Raw genomic sequence first — 17,274 nt, 5'->3', positions numbered from 1 at the left:
GAACTCAAGCGTCTAGTGCTAAATTTTAATTAATTATGCGTAGGAATTAGTTAGTTATGTCATACATTTACTAAAAGGTGTCTCTATTTATCAACACCTATTTAGAAAATAATTAAATGCAATTATGCATAGAAATAATATGAATAGAACCAATGTTGTTAGAACCGGATCAATCGGTCGGTCGGATCGGTTCGATCGTGACCAGGCAATAAAATGGTTCGGTCTGGCATCTAAAATTGAAAATTGAGGTCAAATGACCAAAATTCGATTCGACCGGGTAAAACCCGAGAACCGACGAGTCGGTCAAGGAACACGATTTTCGGTAAAAAAGTCTCGAATCACCGCTGAGTTGGTTATTTGTGGCTAGATTTGAGCGAATTTTCTCAAACTTAGTAGTGGGTGGCCGGATCTAGTCATGAGTGGTCGAAGGATTGTCGGATATGATCATGGGTGATCGAATAGGGTGACCGATTGCCCGATTTGAAGAATAAAAAATGGAAAAATATAGTATAAGTAGTAAAGTATAGTAAAAAGTGATGTGAAGTAGATAAAAAAAAAATAAGTGATATATTAAAAATATAAATAAAATAATATTTTTAAAACTTTAAAATAATAAAATAATGGCATATTAAAAAAATCAAAAATCCGGTTAAACCGATTCAACCATATAAACCCATGACTCAAATGGTCGTCCGGTTCTGAAAACACTCTATAGAACTTCTAAAATGAAGTATAAGTGACTTTAGAAAATAATTAAAAGTTTATCAAAAAAGTAAATAAATAATAATTAAAAGCAATATTATTGAAGCCCACGACGAGAAGCTATTAAACCCAACAGCACAAATATTCTGCAAATAACGGGGAAACCCAATAAGAAAAGGCCCAAATGGAGAAGCCCCTTTCATAAACCCTAGTGCGCCTCATATCATAATATCCACTCAGCCACCAACACTTCATCTCTCATTTACCCCGTTTAGAGAGAGAGAGGAGAGAGAGAGGAAAAATGGTGTCGCTCAAGCTGCAGAAACGGCTCGCCGCCAGCGTCCTGAAGTGCGGTAAGGGGAAGGTTTGGCTTGATCCTAATGAAGGCAGTGAAATCTCCATGGCTAACTCTCGTAAGCTCTATTCTCCACTATTTCCTCGCTTAATCATTTTCGAAATTCTAAGATCTCTCTCTTTTGGTTCGATTGACGGAGCTTTTTGTGCCGTGTTTATGTAAGTAAGGATTATTAGGTTTAGATTGAGATATTAACTACTGATTTTAGTCGTTTCCATTGAGTTCAAATTTATCTCAGCACAGCATAACTGATAATTGTTTTGTTGACTGTTAATTTCAGCTTCAGTATTGTTTTTTATATGAATTATACTTAACTTGTTGTTTGGATATGCAATTGATTGTAAAAAAATATAGCGTTGATAAGTATGTTGCCTTCTGAAATGGTGTTGTTATATTAATGAATAGACTACTCTGGTTCAAATGTTTACGCCAGAGAGAGAGAGAGAATTTAGTTTCAGGAGCTTTTACTAGAAGGGATTTCGATTCTTTTGGGAATGAGCTGTGGTGCAGTATATCTAAAATACAAAGTCAGCCTATTCTGTTTACACTGATTATTGCACCTAGGTTTCATTTCATGATGATTTCTTAATATGGTTGGAAATTGATTTTATAACTTTGAAGGTAAATTATCTCACCATCTATTGACAGTTTTATTTGCCTTGTTCAAATAGGCATACTCCAATAATCTGAATTGTGTTGATGTGAGATCATTATTTATATTCTATATTATTTATATTGGATGCAGGACATAACATTAGGAGGTTGGTCAAGGATGGTTTCATCATCAGGAAGCCAACCAAGATTCACTCCCGCTCACGCGCCCGTAGGATGAAGGAGGCGAAGAGAAAGGGACGTCACTCTGGATATGGTATTGTTTTCCTAATTTTTGGACTGCTAAATGTGTTTGTTGTGTTGTATTGTATTAGTGTGGCATGTGACTCACCTTTTGCTTGGATCCTGTTTTTGATGATGGCCGTAGTTTGTGGTTTGTTTGTTTGGTTATATATGGTTTTGAACTCACACAAAATAGATGGCATGATCATCCATGCCATTGTTTGATGTGCTAATTTGAACTGTGGTGGCTTTTTATATATAGTCTGTTGGAGAATTACATGTTCCTTTTGTGCAGATGACTAATTATCCAATGCTATTCTTTTATGAATCTATCTATGTTTCTTTAAAATTATATACTAGGATTGAGATTATTGTTATTGCTTATATGCTAGCCTCTTTGTGCTTTGATTAAATTAGCCGCTGAGTCCCTGTTGTAAAAACAATATCCTTATTTTCCAGTATTCTTTGTAAATGATATCAGGTAAGAGAAAGGGAACCAGAGAGGCAAGGTTGCCCACCAAAGTGCTTTGGATGAGGAGAATGAGGGTGCTCAGGCGCTTGCTCCGCAAGTATCGCGAGTCGAAGAAGATTGACAAGCACATGTACCATGACATGTACATGAAGGTCAAGGGTAATGTTTTCAAGAACAAGCGTGTGTTGATGGAGAGTATTCACAAGTCCAAGGCTGAGAAGGCTAGGGAAAAGACCTTGTCCGACCAGTTTGAGGCCAAGAGAGCAAAGAACAAGGCTAGCAGGGAAAGAAAGTTTGCAAGGAGAGAGGAAAGACTTGCTCAGGTAAATATTTCTCCTGCTCCAATTTCAAAAAAAAAAAATCCCAATTTTCCTATCTTTGAAACATTTATGTTTTATATATGTTTATGTGAATGTCCATTGACTTGAATACTTTTTCATATGTATTTTATATAAGTTTGATTTCTTTGTACTATTATAGGGACCTGGAGAAAAAGTAGCACCAACTCCAACTCCTGCACCTGCAGCTCAGCCAGCTCAGTAAGTGACTCTTATTGTTATAGTAACTCGTTATTTCTGATTGAAGATAATAATCTAAGTATTGATGAAATCATTTCTGGTGCAGGGCCACCAAGAAGGCTAAGAAGTGATCAATGAGTACCAGTTTCCCTTATTGGTTCTCTTGTGGTTTTGTTAGAATTGCCTTCTAGGTTTATTTATATTTTTCTTCTGTGTTGTCATTAGCACATAACCTTGTTTTTTTAATTGAAGTACTTTTTGAATGACTCCTATGTTTTTTGGTTATAGTACTTGTTCGTTGCAAGTTGAATTTTGTATGTCTTCGAATTTGCCTTGACTATTTTCCTTGTCCGAAAGATATCTGTCTTTAATTTACTTGCGCGTGGAAGTTTACGCGTGCTATTCTACTGAATCATGGATTGTATATTGCCTTTTTGTTTTTTGTATGTTGATTAATATTTCTGTTGCATCTTTTTTTTTTTTTTCTTTTTTTATCTTCTGTTATTTATTACCAAATTCATATATGATATTGTGGTATGCTCTTTTATTGATTTCAAAAAGTTCTTAAATGTATCTTGAGATTTTCATCCAATTAATATGTTTGATGAGATTCAAAAGAAAAACAATTTTAACAATTTCAAAAATCACTTTACTGAACACGGTTTGACAGAGGAAGTAATAATTATTTGTTTATAAAATAAAAATATTCTATCTTTCTGGACATTTTTTAGCTCCCGTTTTAATATATAGACAAACATTATTCTAATTTTCGAATTATTTTCTCTAAATGCAATGAAAACAAGTCCTGAAATATTGATGTTAGACGATGTAAATACGGTTACAATCTTCTTTGCCTACTCTGTAACCACTCATTTCTGTTTCACGTCACTCATTCCTCTCACCTCTCCCATGAATTGTGAATTTTGAATGATATTTAACACAATCTCTTTACATAATAACAATGTGGATAGTAAATGCGTTGGTCGTCACACAGTGCCGACGCAAGAGAAACTGGACTAGGATATTGCCTTCCTATCAACGCTCGACATACCTAACTTGCCTTAGAATATTTTTACCTAACCTTACTGGTGAAACCTTTGTCATGTCTCGACTAGTATGTAAACGCTGGTTATTGTCCATTATCTATATATATATGTTTACATAAATAGTTATACCTCGCCATTTAAGGAGGACTCATCTCGTAATTATTATTATTATTGCATATGCCAAGTTTGACAACGAATATGAATGTGCTTCCCTTGCCCAGGCCTTCACTCTCGATCCAGATATGCCCTCCCATCAGATTCACAAATCTGAATGGATCAACAATTTGCAGTAAAATTACACACAAACACAAAAATACCAAAAGGAAAAAAAAAGGCAGAAGTGTTTGGATCGGTACCTTTTGCAGATGGGAAGGCCGAGACCTGGACCACCTCTGTTTCGGTTTGAAGAGTTTCTCGACTCAGCAAATCTGGTGAATAGACGTGGAATATCGATCGGGTTGACACCACAGCCAGAGTCTCTTACCTGCATTCAGATTATTTTGGAGCCATCAGGTATCATTTTTAGACAAGTGATTAGATTTAGAGATTATCGAGATAGAAATTGAAGGTAAATAATTTATCAAACAATGTGATGTTTGAAAAAATAAATCAAAATGAACAAGTATAGAACCAGAAACACTTTTTTACGGAGGAGGGATAAAAATCTAAGAATCACTTTTTGAATAATCAACTTTTCCGTAAAAAATACCTGTACTCGCAAGTAGAAGTGGCCATCGGACGAGGGTGGATAAAATTCAGAAGGCTGCCAGCCTCTAAGATACTCGGGTTTTGCAACAGAAACTTCAATTCCAACATACCCCTCCTTTGTGAACTTAATAGCATTACCCGCAATTATCAATATGATTTGCAACAGCCATTTTTCGTCACCAATGGCATAAACAGGTACATCCAGAGCCAATGCTAATGTCAAAGACAACTTCTTCACAGATGCAATAGGTTTTATCAAGTTCACAACCTACAATTCAAGAATCATATGTTTCTTATCTTCTCTTCTAAAATAAAAACAGACACAATAATGAATATATATGTGTTTGTGTAGGTTTACCTCTCTGAAAGCTGCTTGAAGATTAAAAGTTTCGGCTTCCAAGGTAAGGCTGCCATCTTCAAGTCTTGAAAGATCTAGGACATCGTTTGTGAGTGTTGCAAGAACATTGCTACTCTTAAGTACTGTCTCTATCATAACCCTTTGTTCTGGAGTTAGCTCACTCTCTAAGAGAACCGAACACAGAGATATAATCCCATGCATTGGCGTTCTCATCTCATGATTCATCACAGCCAAAAAGTCATTTCGAGCGCGTATAGCTACCTCGGCTTCTTGCCGAGCTAAATCCAGAGCTAAATTCTGCTGCATCAGCTGATCGTGGGCCCTCGTCGATTCTTCCAAAATCGCAGCATGCGAAAGTGCCACCGCCACCTATAAAAATATTGTTAGATCTAAACAAATCCCAAAAAATAAAAAAAATATACTAATCCGAATAATTTGAAGCTAAATTCAACAGACCTGGTCGACAACAACTTCAACAAGTTCAAGCTCATGGTCCCGCCATTTTCTTATACCGTTGAGAACAAGAACCATCACAGCATAGCTTTTGGCTGAAAGTTCAGGCCAGTTATTAATATGGAAATCGGAAAGGTGTAAGAGTGGTACTCTAACAGCAACAACTTCGGGAGAAACATATCTGCCTGGAAGAGGCCTAACACTCGCTAACGGGCATGTATACGGAATTCTGATTGCTTCATTACTACCAAAGACTTCGTTCACTATAGGAAGATTTATAGGCACAGTGGATCCAACAGGTATCAAATTGCTCAGAGTATGTGATAGTTGCAGAGTCAAACCTCTTTGTGAAGGCATCCACAATGCACATTCTTCTAACTCTAAGGTTCTTCCGAGCTCAACGAGGGTAGTTCGTAATATCGTGTGCCGATCGAGCGTGCTTCTGATTTCATGAGTCAGCATTCGGACATGCCTGCTGGTTTCTTCTTGTTTTATAATGAGTCCCATTTCTCTGTCCAATTCTTCAGCCTTGTTTCTCAGAAACGATTCACGTGTTTTCACGCTGAGCAGATCGGGAATAATGTGGATAAGCATTAATGCTGTCACGCACGATACAGCAGCTGTGGAGATCTTTGCTACAGCCATTACTACCGCAACGGTTCTTGTGTGGAGAGAGAATGTCCACAGGCTGATAAGGTGGGTTGCTCCACAGAGGATAATGAAAGCACCAAACTGTATTAGCACCCATCGATAGGGAAAGAAGGCAGCCCTTTGAACGAAGTAGATAAGCTCCAACGGAATGGAGAAGTACGCAACCGCGATAAGCAAATCTGATATGTACTGATATTTCATCAGGAGTTCATCGGCCGGCCAGTGCGTCTCAACGCATTCACAGGACTCCATTTGAAGAATCTGAAAGAAAATACATAGCCATCACAAAATCATAAACGACGAACTTTTTTTTGGTTGCGTACGGTAGAAATAATTGTTGGAATCAAACAATACACAAGAGAAGCAAGCAAGCAACCAATCAATAGAAGTAATTCCCCCAATGTTCATAACAAATATTGGTAAAAGTGATTTCGTTGAAAAATGAATTTGTGCACAAGGAATTCAAGTCAAAATATTCAGAAATTTGACTGAAAAAATGCTATACTAAGTTACTAACTGAACTGTACCAGAGAAATAGTGAAACAAACAGGCAATTTTCTTCGTTTATTTCTCAAATAAGCACAGATGATAACACTCTTAACAGGATCTAACGAGTAAAAGTCATTAAGTACTAAAACATCGAATCAATTTAATTAATCAGTTGCAAGTATCGAAATTAAGCAGAAATACACGCATTATCCTGAATGCATACATACTCGGACAAAAAAAAATCTAAAAAAAAATTGGAAAAATTACCCGATCAAAAAGTTGCATTATGCGAGTTTAAAGCTCCGTTCTGCAAATCTGCTTCAAATGCAGTACTTCAAATTCACTTTCGATTCAATCTTACTTTTCATGAGAAAAAAAAAAAAGCGTTGGGGATTTTTTGGGAGACTGCACTAAAGTGGAGGGAAAGAGAGAAAGAAAGAAGCCTTTGAGCCGTCAGTTCACGGGGGCAATAAAAGAGATACACGCAGGTTCAATGAACGGGGGCAACGCACGTGCGAAGACTGCTTTGGATCCCTTCAACTCGCACGTGCGTAAGTATCGTCTCATTGGCCGTGAGAGAACGTAAATAAGGCGCGAATAATAATTTTATGTAAAAACTTCTCCAAGTAGGTAGAGAATAGTATATATTATTGGTTAGTAGACCCATCCTTTTATCCAATCCAGATGAAATGCATATGCCTACACACACAGTTGACCATATTAATTTCACTAATTATTTTACTGCATATTGTTGTTCCACCGTCTATGGTTTTTTGTAAGAGAAACTTGACATAGGAAACTGAGTCGTAACAAAAAGCTAAGTTTATCCATTCGTTGGATTTTAGTTGTTCATAAGTAATCTTTGCAATAGATTATGTATTTTTTTTTATTACAATTAAAAACACATCAAGTATCATTATAATTAAGATTTTATCTAATTTGTATAAATAAGATTTTTTTATATCAATAAAAAAATAGATTTTTAAGAAAAGAAAGTATTTTGCTTTTCTTTCTTTCTCTTGAGCAAAGAAAAAAGCAGTCAAACAAATGACACGATAGAAAAATAAAAAAATCTATCATATGGCAAAGCACATTAACCAAAAATATTCTGCTCTCCCCTTCTTACAGCATTGTTTGACCATACTAGACAAGATATAAATTGTATAATTCTACACACCTCACTAGGAAAATGAATAAATGAAGAAAATAAAATGATAAAAGTCACCCCTTCATTTAAAATAAATAAACAAATTATATTCATGATATCCATGACAATAGCTAAAAAAAACTGAGAATCTTTCTCCTTGATGTCAAATATTAGAAATGCTTGCACCTTTCTTTTTCTTTTTACTGGCCTTTTTCGAAAACCTTTCTTCCGTATCCAAACGAACTTGACGAATCATCTCAGCCCACAGTTCCTTAAACCGAACGGTTCGAAACCCCTCTTGAAACCAATCTTCGATTTCCAAAAACAATGCTTCCGGATTCTCTCTCCACAAAGCTTCTAGTTTCACACAGCTGTCAATAACTCTCCCCTTCGTATTCAACTTACTCAATAAATTACCCACCCGTTTAATCCCCCACGACTGTGGCTTCAAAATGCTCGCAGGCAAGGCTGCCATAAATTCACGAACATCTTTCAAGCAAGGCAGAATTTGTCCTTCAAGAAGCGAATAAGCAAATACGGTAACCCTAGTAAACTGATCTTTGATCGGCAAACTATAAGGAGGAAGGTTCCATAAATGTGGGCCGAAAGTTGGGGTGACCCACGAAAAGACTTGATCAGTTATGGGGTCATAGTAGGGTTTTGACTCGGCGAGTGGGGCCGAGAAAGTACACAAAGAACGAGCATATTGAGGGAGCCAATTTGCTTTCACACTCGTTGCACCATGAATATAAGGCCTTTTAGCTTGTAATAACTCGCTGTAGACCAAGAATTCAGGTGGGGATTTGTATGTAGATGACCGACGATGGAGGAACACTGTTTCTTTGACCATGCAAGCTTGGTATCGTACTCCGTTGACTTTTTTTCTCTCTCCTTCTTCGGACACGAATGAAGAAGCTCCAATGATTCGTTTAGAAACTCTATCTGCCCAGCCAGCAAATATAGCCTGCCCCAAAATCTCCTCTTCGTTCAGCTTAAGGCGTTGTTTGTCTGATGAAACCCTCCAAGCAGATTCCACGTCAACGAGTTTCCCATGATTCCACGAGAACTCGTTTTGCGAATCGGTTGTGCTCGAGGCGAAAACTAGCTGAAGAAGCTGCTTTCTCAGCTTGGACATTTCTTCCATTGTCTTTTTATGTAAGAAATCAGCGCAGAAAGTTTCCGGGTCTTCAGAAACTTCGAAACACTGAAGCGCTGAAGCTATGGTCAGAGCATCGCTCGTGGGGTTTGAAAACTTCTCGCGGAAAATTTTAGCAGATTGTTTCAGTTTCTTTTTCTTCGACTTTTCTTCTTTGTCGGTAACTTTCTTGTTTGAATCCTCTGGCGGTTCATCCTGGTTTTCTCCAATGCGCATTTGAAAGGGATTCGATAAGCTTAAAGCTGAAGCTGCTGCGACTGCGTATGCCAAAACTAGATTTGCTCTTGAGCATTCTTTCACCTTTTGCATGATTTGAATGACGGTGAGGAGCATTCTGGAATGACGAGGGCTCATTGGATAACGAGACATGGCTTTTCCAAGGGGGGTCAGCCTTCCCTTTTCGTCTAGGGCTTCTAGAACCTTCAGACAACGCTCTGCTTCGTTCAACGCGTCCGTCTCTGGAGGCGTTGGAAATGGGAAATTCGCAACCTGCAAATACAAGTAATATGGAGTTCACTTACTAATAGGGGTGAAAAAATAATTCCATTTTTGTTCCCAAAAAAAATTGGAAGAAAAAATACCAAAACCGGAAAATTTGGGATCGGAATCGGCGGAAATTGGAAAAATCCAAATTTTAATAACCTAAAATATAAAATAATAATAGTTTTTATTATACTGCAATTTTTTCGGGGAAAAAAACTCCGGAATTTTCGGAAATTAAAATCGGGTTGGAACCTGGAAAAACCATAAATTGGAATTTTCGGAATCCGGAATGAAAAATATTGTTCAAAGAGATAACACTTATGTGCTTAGGAATAGGAAATGAGATAATTTGATAGTTGGTGTTCAAAGATTACCTTCTTTCACTTGAAAAAACAAAAATAAAGGAGGATTAAAAATAAAAAATTCATTTGGAATACAAATTAATTTATTACTTGCCTTGGCAATATGCATGGATTTCATAAGTAGGACAACACCATCAACCGGCACTTTCGAAATTTCAGCTTTCGAGAAATCGGGAAATGAGTTGCCAAACGCTGCCGCAGAGTATAACCGATAACAGTGTCCAGGAGCAGTTCTTCCAGCTCTTCCAGCACGCTGAGCCGCAGAAGCCTTACTTATCCATTGTACCTCATACGTTTCCATACCGTTACAAGAGTTGTAATTCTTGACCTTTTCCTTCCCAGTGTCAACTACATACTTTATTCCTGGAATTGTCAAAGAGGTTTCAGCCACATTAGTGGCTACAACGACAAGGCGTTCGCTTTCCTTAGCCTCCTCAAATACACGAAGCTGTGAAGATGCAGGTAGCATAGCATAAAGAGGCAGGACAAGAAGCGGGCCCGGCGAAGAGGCCTTATCTTCCTCTACCTTTTTTTGTTCGACAGAGGTTGTCTCAACATCTTCGACTTTGGTAGAAGGTTTTTTCCCTGCTAAGGATTCGAAAGCAGCTTTCAGCGAAGCAAGGGTTCCCTCTTCACCTAAAATATCCAAAGTTTTCGACTGATTCTCTTCGTCACTGAAGTATTCAAGATCGCTTTCTTCACTTAATTCGTCCTGTGCATCAGATGTATATTCTTTGGAGAAATCTTCAAAATCATCCTCCATGTAAGAACTAAAACGTTCGGTAATTTCGTGTCCAGAATTCTCTTGAAATTCATATGCCTCAATAATCTCATCCATGTCGTTATCTTGTGGGGGTTTTTCTTCGGAGATGGAAGAAGAAGAGCCGTTATTTCCTTTGGCTATTTTTGCAACTATATCTTGTGAAGCTCTACGCAGTTTCTGACAGAGGTACTCCACCTCTCTCTGCCCTGTAACAAAGACAAGAATACCGCCAGGTGGCAATCTCTTGTGAATTGACAGAATCTTTTTATAAGCCTGACCGATATAATCGCCTTCAACTGTCTTCTTTGAGAAGTGTGTGGTGACTGGATATTGTCGAGTTGGGACTTCAATTACGGGTGGAGGTTGACGAAAAATTCTTGTACTGGACACAAAATCTTCTACACGAAGCGTAGCACTCATCAGCACGAGTTTCAACGGGTATATTCTATTACCAGACTCAATAGTTTTCCCAGCAAGAATCATCTTCTGCTGCTCCTCGTATTCCCTCTGCCATAAAGCAAAATGACATAAATCCTTGTACATGTACAGAATTTCAGAGAGCAAGCAACCACATATATTTATGCAACAAGAGAAAACGGGATACGATATTGCACAACAAATTTGTGTTCTGAACATTTCCATTTTCTTTGAAGTATTCTAATTTCTAAGTCATTCCGGCGTATTTCTATGTAATGCAAATAGTTAAGAATTGTTACCTGACGCTCTTGAATAACTCGAGAAAGCATCCCAATGAGTATATCAGTATTCAAACTCCTTTCATGAGCTTCATCCAAAATTATAACTGAGTAGCGTTTCAACAGAAAATCACTCTGCAATACAAAGAATTTTCAGTTAGTAAAATAAGCGGAGCAACAGGAATTTTTTTTTTGAAGAAAATATAGAAATTAATACTAAAAAGATAAAGAATAAAATAATAGAAATAAATATTTTCCATTCGCAGCAGAAGAGTATGATTGAAGAACCTGCACTTCGCGAAGTAAGATTCCATCTGTCATAAACTTGATTGAGCAATTTTCTCCAACTCTTCTGTCATGTCTGACTTGAAACCCAACTTCTCTTCCCAGTCGAACGCCAAGCTCAAATGCCACTCGCTTGGCAGTTGCAAGTACAGCTACTCGGCGAGGTTGGGTGACACCAATAACACCGCCTCGAGTACTTAAACGGTCCGATCCATAACCAGCCTCATAAAGAAACTGAAAATTTGCATTTTTTTGGCAATAAATAAAACAAATCCACCCGAACAAAGTTTTTTTGCATAATATTACTCAATAATGGAAAAAAATAAAAATAACTAACCTGAGGAACTTGGGTCGTCTTACCACAGCCAGTCTCCCCACATATAATAACACTAATATTTTCATTTATAGCTTCCATTATTTCTTGTTCCATCATGATTATGGGAAGACCCATCCTCTGCTTTTCCACTTCCTCGGGTCTTGACACACGGACCACAGTTGGAGCAACAAGTTCTCTTGCTGAAGAATAATTGCCCTCCCTTTTCTTTTCTTGATTAAAATTGTATCTTGGATCTTCATCTATTGCATTCTGTCAGATGGAATACATTAAAAACTGTACATGAAAAGTTCTACACGAGCAGATAAATAAAATACGGGTTATCAAATAATTAGATACCTTAGACGTAATCATTTCTTCGTGGGATGAATGCGTAGACTTTTGAAGGGTTTCTCGCATCGACTGTCCAATAGACTCATTAGCCACTTCCTTGACAGAATTAGCAACTCTTTCTACAGAAGGAACACCGCATCCATCGGAAGTAACAGGCGCACTAACACATACTTCATTCTCAGAAGATCTAACAGAGACGGATGAGTCATACACAATTGCCTTTTCTGGTAAAGATGATTGTACATTCTTAGCTGGCGACTGGATTGCTTCCTCAAATACTTCGGCGCTGGGAGATGCATTTTCGTTTCTCCTTTTCGCAAATGGCTGATCACTATCAGGCAAATCTAAACCCGCTTTAGCAAACTCCATCTCTCTTCTCCGTTTTTCACGAACAGTTTCAACCTGTAGTTGATTAGGCCAACTCATACTTTATGGCATTTCTTTATCTACATCCAATAGAACACAATATCGTACGAGGAACACAAACCTGACCCAAGTTCCTCGATGACCACATAAGCGAATACACATCCTCCCCAAGTTTGTATTTCCTGAAACACATCATAATCCAAATTCCCTTGGTCAGATTAAAATATGTTTCAATGAATTTAAACACATTCGATCATAAAAAAGAAGCCCAAAAGGCAGTATTCTTACTCCAATGTCTCCATACTTTTCGATAGGAGCATTTCCTTTTCCTTCTCTTCCTATACAGTAGCAATTCAGCTTAACCAACAACGAAACACTTCAATATAACTATAATACACAAGTACTACTAATTCACGTACCTCGAGCTTCTTCAACTTTCTTTTCTGGGATTTGCTTAGCTTAGGCTTGTTCATTGTATTGAGCTTTTCAGAAACAAAAACAGAAAATATTCAAATGCCAAACAAAATTAAATAATCGAGTAAACAAACTTTGAGAGTCCACACCTGAATTTTGCCTATCTCTTTCTTTCCTTTCTTTTTCTTCGCCGGCAACATGATGATATCTCCACCGTCATTCTCCAAGCTTTTTACGCGATTGCAAACCACAAAGTGTCAGTAAACTACAACCAAACAGAAAAATACGAGTTGCTTGTTATGAAACCAGATTGAAAAATTACCCCATCAAATCTGCACCGTCGTTCAAATTCTTCGGAGTCTTCATTATTTTCCGTCCGGCGACGAGTGCTTTCTCGATGGGAAGATGCCGGCTGAAGGAATTTGCGAGTACCTAACCGGGTAGGACAGGATTCAGGGTTTTAAGAAAGTGAAATTAAATTCGAGCGGTCGGGCCGGGCCGGGCCGGGTTAACACCGCCAAATAACAACGAAGCGGGTCTGCTGCCCTAATCTACTAACGGGCTTATTTGTGGAAAAAGGCCCACGTCTCCTTTACAAATTAAAACCAGTCAAAGACTCAAAAGAATTAATTTTTTCAATTAAAAAGAGTGATTGTTGAAATTAAATTGCAAAAGTGCCATATCAATTGTTAATTACTCCTAATTAATTTAATAGCATTTATTGTAGTTTAATAGAGGAAACTGCTGACCTGTCAGCTAGTGATTGGAGCTTGACTATCACGCAGTATATATATCACGCCAACCAACTCCCAAAATCCTAGATCGGACAGAAAACCACGGAAGAAGAGAAAAGGGAAAAATTGAAAGTGCGGAAGGAATGGAGATGGACGAAGAAGAAACCCTAGGTCGAACAGGAAACCCTAGATCGACCAGAAAAATGGAAAGTGTCGAAGGAATGGAGATAGAAGAAGAAGAAGAAGAAGAAGAAGAAGAAGAATAATCAACTCCAAGTCCAAGCAGCGCGAAGCGATTCGGCCTCAAAAACTCAATCCGAACGAACTTCGGCGACGATTACGTCTTTCAAATCGTTCCCAAGTATACTCCTCTCTCTCTCTCTCTCTAATTTTATTATGCTCTTTTTTCTTTTTCTTTTGTTGGTTGCCTTTTCGATTTGTGGTTTTATTGAACGAAATAATTTGTGTGTAATCGAAACGTTCAGAGATTAATACCCAAGAGTAAGAAAAAAACATGTTGGACTGAGTGTGCAATATTGTAATGCAGGCGTCTTCCATAAACACAGGTCCGCCGCAGGAGGTATTCAGCTTTCCGTTTGGTTGGGAAGGTCACAATCTTCTTGCAGCGGGGTGCAAGTCCAAGGTATTATCCTTTCTCATGTTTATTGATTATAACAATATTCACAAGTGTGTTTAAATTAAATTTCCGATTTTTGCTTGTTAATCTAGATTTGATTTTACGATCTAGTGTTGTATTCATAGATGCAATCTTGAAATATGGGCATGAAAATTGACAAGTGTTTGGCAGCGGATAGATATCCACAGAAACTTGCCAGTTGGTGCATATGTTTGTATCAAATTTATGTTGCGTAAATATATTCCTTTGTTGTCCTCAGATATTTCATATTGAATTGAGTACGTAGGTTATCTATTCAGGGAGTGCAGTTATATTGTTTTCCATTCGGAGTTATTAGTTGTACATTGAATAATCTTTTACTTTTACTACTTTGGTATCTGTAGATAGTTTTCTGGGATTGGACGAGAACAGAGCCGACTGCATGCTTTGAGGAAAGTCGCGTGGAAGATGTGACTCAGGTAATTAGATGCCTTTGGTTTTTTGACTAAGTATAAGTATTTAGCAAGTAAAACACTAATAACTTCATTATTCAACCCGAACAAACCGGAAAACTGATGAAAGAGAAAAATATGGTAATCCGTAGACTGCCTAGGTAAGGACGAACTCAGCAGCCTTAGTCAGTTTTATTTGAATGTTGAACCTGTATTGAAAGCTTTGCTAATTCAAACAGCATGTTATGAATTCAATTTATATAATTTATTGTTCTCATATTGTCTTTACATAAATGAAAGGAAAGGTGTAAGAATGATGGCAAAGATTGGGTGGCATGATTTGACATATGAAACATTTTGTAATACTTCAGTACATTTTATTATATAATCTATGATGGTAGGCCTTACAATGAAAATGCCACGTCAAGTTTTTGGGATTGTTAATCAAAATATTTTGCAATGTAGGTTCATTTTGTAAGGCAAGCTTGTTTCTGCTTCTTTGATACCAGTGGAGACAAAAATGATGATGATCATTTAATTTCGGTAAGTGGGATGAGTTTTCTAGTTTCTGTTTCCCTGCACCTGGTATTATTTTATTCCATAATCCATGTATGAGTTTCTGAAGAGGTGTCGTTGCACAATTTTATATTAGTTTTGCTCTTAGAACTGCCATTTTATTGTTAACAATGTTAATAGTTGGTGGTAGGTTCATTCATTAATTAACAATAGATGAAATGGACACTCTCAAGCCAAGGGAATTTTACTACTACTGAATCTGCGTTGCATATTTTACATTTGTACTAGTAGGAGTATTTATATTTTTAGTTGCTTTTATTGCATATGGTATACAAGTTTCCACTTAGGCAGTTACTCATTATTAGATTTCTTGGTTTATATTTTCCTTACATGCATTAAATGAAAGGTTTAAGAAAGATGGCAAGGAATATTTAAACATTTTGTAATATTTTAGTACATTTTATTAGATATTCGCTCTAACAAGGAATTTATTATTGGTTTGGTATTCTGTGAGTGTAGGCCTTACAATGGAATTGCATGTCAAGTCTTTGGGATTGTTAATTAGAATGTTTGACTTCAGACGGGCAAAGCTTCCTGGTCATCAAAGCAAGCTTGTTTCTGCTTCCGTTGATGGATTAATGCGCTCGTTGATACTGGTGGAGACATAAATAAATGATGATGATCATTTAATTTCGGTAAGTGGGATGAGTTCTCTAGTTTCTGTATCCCTGCATCTGTTCTGTCTTTTTATTCCATAATCCATGTACGAGTTTCTGTAGAGATGTTGTTGCACGATTTTATATTAGTTTTGTTCATATATCTGCCATATTTCTTTTCCTCTTGAGTCTTGACAGTTAATAGTTGGTGGTAGGTTCATTCATTAATTAATTATGGATGAAACGGACACTCTGAAGCCAAGGGAATTTTACTACTACTGAATCTGCATTGCATAGTTTACATTTGTACCAATAGAAGTAGTTATATTTTTAGTTGCTTTTATTTCCACCTAGGTAGTACAAACCATGACTAGATTTTCAACGTGGAAACTTGAATTGTAAAAGTTGGATACTCGCCTGCAACAAATCAGAAGTTGTGGTGTTTGGGGTTACGTCTCAACATAATGTTCCCTATTTGCATCATATGTCAATTGGAATCCTTAATGGCCAATGGTGGAACGTAGATGCAAACCTTTCACCTTGTGAGATGTTTAATGCCACAGACATGATTGTTGTAAATTTTAAAACCTTCATGCTTTTGCTTTATATTTTTTCTTTCTTTAGTGTCTGGGATTGGAGTGATGAAAGAAACAAAGCCATCTTTGAGGATGCTCGTTGATTAGCTTCTGATAGCTGGGGCATTTGATACTGTAAGTGATTTTTACTTTTTTTTTTTTTTTTTTCCGATGTGGTGCTTGGGGCTGTTTTGTTGAAAACTGTTGGTTGTAAAATGGGTGTGACAGGTGAACTATTTTGTGGATTATGAGTATTCCAGTGAGGATGATAGTCTATGGGTGTGATAGGATGCACAAATGGTGGTGACGATAGGGTACTTTGCAGGGAAATATGCAATCCCAAGGTGGGCAAACAGGTATTATTAGAAGTGTGCTCCCATGCCTGCGAATGGGGGTATCAACTGCATCATTAGTGGTTAAGTCTTCCAAAACCACAAGAAAATTGAGACATACTACTTAAAAATAGATACACAACACCATTCCCATTGCGCAACCCCCCTCACTGCGAACCAAAAAAAAAGAAAAGAGAAAACCCACTTCCTTGGTATCCCGACCTGCCCTTTCAGTCCATTGATGGCAGCCCGTTTGGCCCACTGATTTCATGGGCTGTCCTACTTGGCCCATGAAGGGAAACATTGAGCCCAGCCCACCCCTTCATCACATTTTCTACTATTTTGTCAGGCCCAAGGGAAAAAAACTCTTCACTTCGAAACCAAGTAAAACAATAATAGTAATTTATTAAAAAAATTATGAAAGAACTTATTGTTAAACTCTTAGAATAATAGAAAATAATTATTACTA

The 17,274-nt window shown here is 37.4% G+C and overlaps 4 protein-coding genes across 4 annotated transcripts; 2 read left to right on the top strand and 2 right to left on the bottom strand.

Moving 5' to 3' along the window:
• The first annotated feature begins 827 nt into the window (after positions 1-827).
• LOC105954698 (Ribosomal protein L19e family protein) lies at positions 828-3,293 on the top strand. Its single transcript, XM_012978383.2, has 5 exons — positions 828-1,115; positions 1,803-1,925; positions 2,373-2,686; positions 2,844-2,902; positions 2,988-3,293. Exons 1-5 carry the CDS (start codon positions 1,004-1,006, stop codon positions 3,010-3,012), a joined length of 633 nt encoding a protein of 210 aa, XP_012833837.1. The 5' UTR covers positions 828-1,003; the 3' UTR covers positions 3,013-3,293.
• Positions 3,294-3,795: 502 nt separating this feature from the next.
• LOC105954709 (putative ethylene response sensor 1) lies at positions 3,796-7,160 on the bottom strand. Its single transcript, XM_012978393.2, has 6 exons — positions 6,854-7,160; positions 5,450-6,358; positions 4,994-5,362; positions 4,637-4,903; positions 4,284-4,411; positions 3,796-4,194 (listed from the first exon to the last, which is right to left on the bottom strand). The coding sequence occupies exons 1-6, from the start codon at positions 6,869-6,871 to the stop codon at positions 4,065-4,067; spliced, it is 1,821 nt and encodes a 606-aa protein (XP_012833847.1). The 5' UTR covers positions 6,872-7,160; the 3' UTR covers positions 3,796-4,064.
• A 483-nt stretch (positions 7,161-7,643) lies between these two features.
• On the bottom strand, positions 7,644-13,605 carry FAS4 (RNA helicase family protein). Its single transcript, XM_012978402.2, has 11 exons — positions 13,247-13,605; positions 13,074-13,152; positions 12,930-12,992; positions 12,799-12,848; positions 12,632-12,692; positions 12,151-12,546; positions 11,815-12,063; positions 11,481-11,711; positions 11,214-11,327; positions 9,829-11,004; positions 7,644-9,378 (listed from the first exon to the last, which is right to left on the bottom strand). Exons 1-11 carry the CDS (start codon positions 13,288-13,290, stop codon positions 7,897-7,899), a joined length of 3,945 nt encoding a protein of 1,314 aa, XP_012833856.2. The 5' UTR covers positions 13,291-13,605; the 3' UTR covers positions 7,644-7,896.
• Positions 13,330-16,972, top strand: LOC148770860 (WD repeat-containing protein GTS1-like). Its single transcript, XM_088817408.1, has 8 exons — positions 13,330-13,335; positions 13,849-14,019; positions 14,206-14,301; positions 14,679-14,753; positions 15,192-15,269; positions 16,264-16,440; positions 16,523-16,608; positions 16,702-16,972. The coding sequence occupies exons 1-6, from the start codon at positions 13,330-13,332 to the stop codon at positions 16,270-16,272; spliced, it is 435 nt and encodes a 144-aa protein (XP_088673534.1). The 3' UTR covers positions 16,273-16,440; positions 16,523-16,608; positions 16,702-16,972.
• Positions 16,973-17,274: the final 302 nt, after the last annotated feature.

Source organism: Erythranthe guttata, chromosome 4, assembly GCF_056151865.1.
Source record: "Erythranthe guttata isolate IM_541 chromosome 4, IM_541, whole genome shotgun sequence".
Classification (NCBI taxonomy): Eukaryota; Viridiplantae; Streptophyta; class Magnoliopsida; order Lamiales; family Phrymaceae; genus Erythranthe; species Erythranthe guttata.
This window is presented reverse-complemented; position numbering and strand designations above follow the sequence as displayed.

Bases quoted from the DNA above. Each gene is read 5' to 3' on its own strand.
- FAS4 (XM_012978402.2), bottom strand. From the start codon at position 13,290: ATGAAGACTCCGAAGAATTTGAACGACGGTGCAGATTTGATGGG. The intron at 12,849-12,929 runs GTACGTGAATTA...GCTACTGTATAG, and splicing joins GAAAGTTGAAGAAGCTCGAG to GAAGAGAAGGAAAAGGAAAT. The intron at 11,005-11,213 runs GTAACAATTCTT...GCTTTATGGCAG, and splicing joins GAGTTATTCAAGAGCGTCAG to AGGGAATACGAGGAGCAGCA.
- LOC105954698 (XM_012978383.2), top strand. From the start codon at position 1,004: ATGGTGTCGCTCAAGCTGCAGAAACGGCTCGCCGCCAGCGTCCTGAAG. The intron at 1,116-1,802 runs GTAAGCTCTATT...TATTGGATGCAG, and splicing joins AATCTCCATGGCTAACTCTC to GACATAACATTAGGAGGTTG. The intron at 2,903-2,987 runs GTAAGTGACTCT...TTTCTGGTGCAG, and splicing joins CCTGCAGCTCAGCCAGCTCA to GGCCACCAAGAAGGCTAAGA.
- LOC148770860 (XM_088817408.1), top strand. The intron at 14,302-14,678 runs GTATTATCCTTT...TGGTATCTGTAG, and splicing joins CAGCGGGGTGCAAGTCCAAG to ATAGTTTTCTGGGATTGGAC. The intron at 14,754-15,191 runs GTAATTAGATGC...TTTGCAATGTAG, and splicing joins GCGTGGAAGATGTGACTCAG to GTTCATTTTGTAAGGCAAGC.
- LOC105954709 (XM_012978393.2), bottom strand. The intron at 4,904-4,993 runs GTAAACCTACAC...CTTGAATTGTAG, and splicing joins TTCAAGCAGCTTTCAGAGAG to GTTGTGAACTTGATAAAACC. The intron at 4,412-4,636 runs GTATTTTTTACG...ATCTGAATGCAG, and splicing joins ACTTCTACTTGCGAGTACAG to GTAAGAGACTCTGGCTGTGG.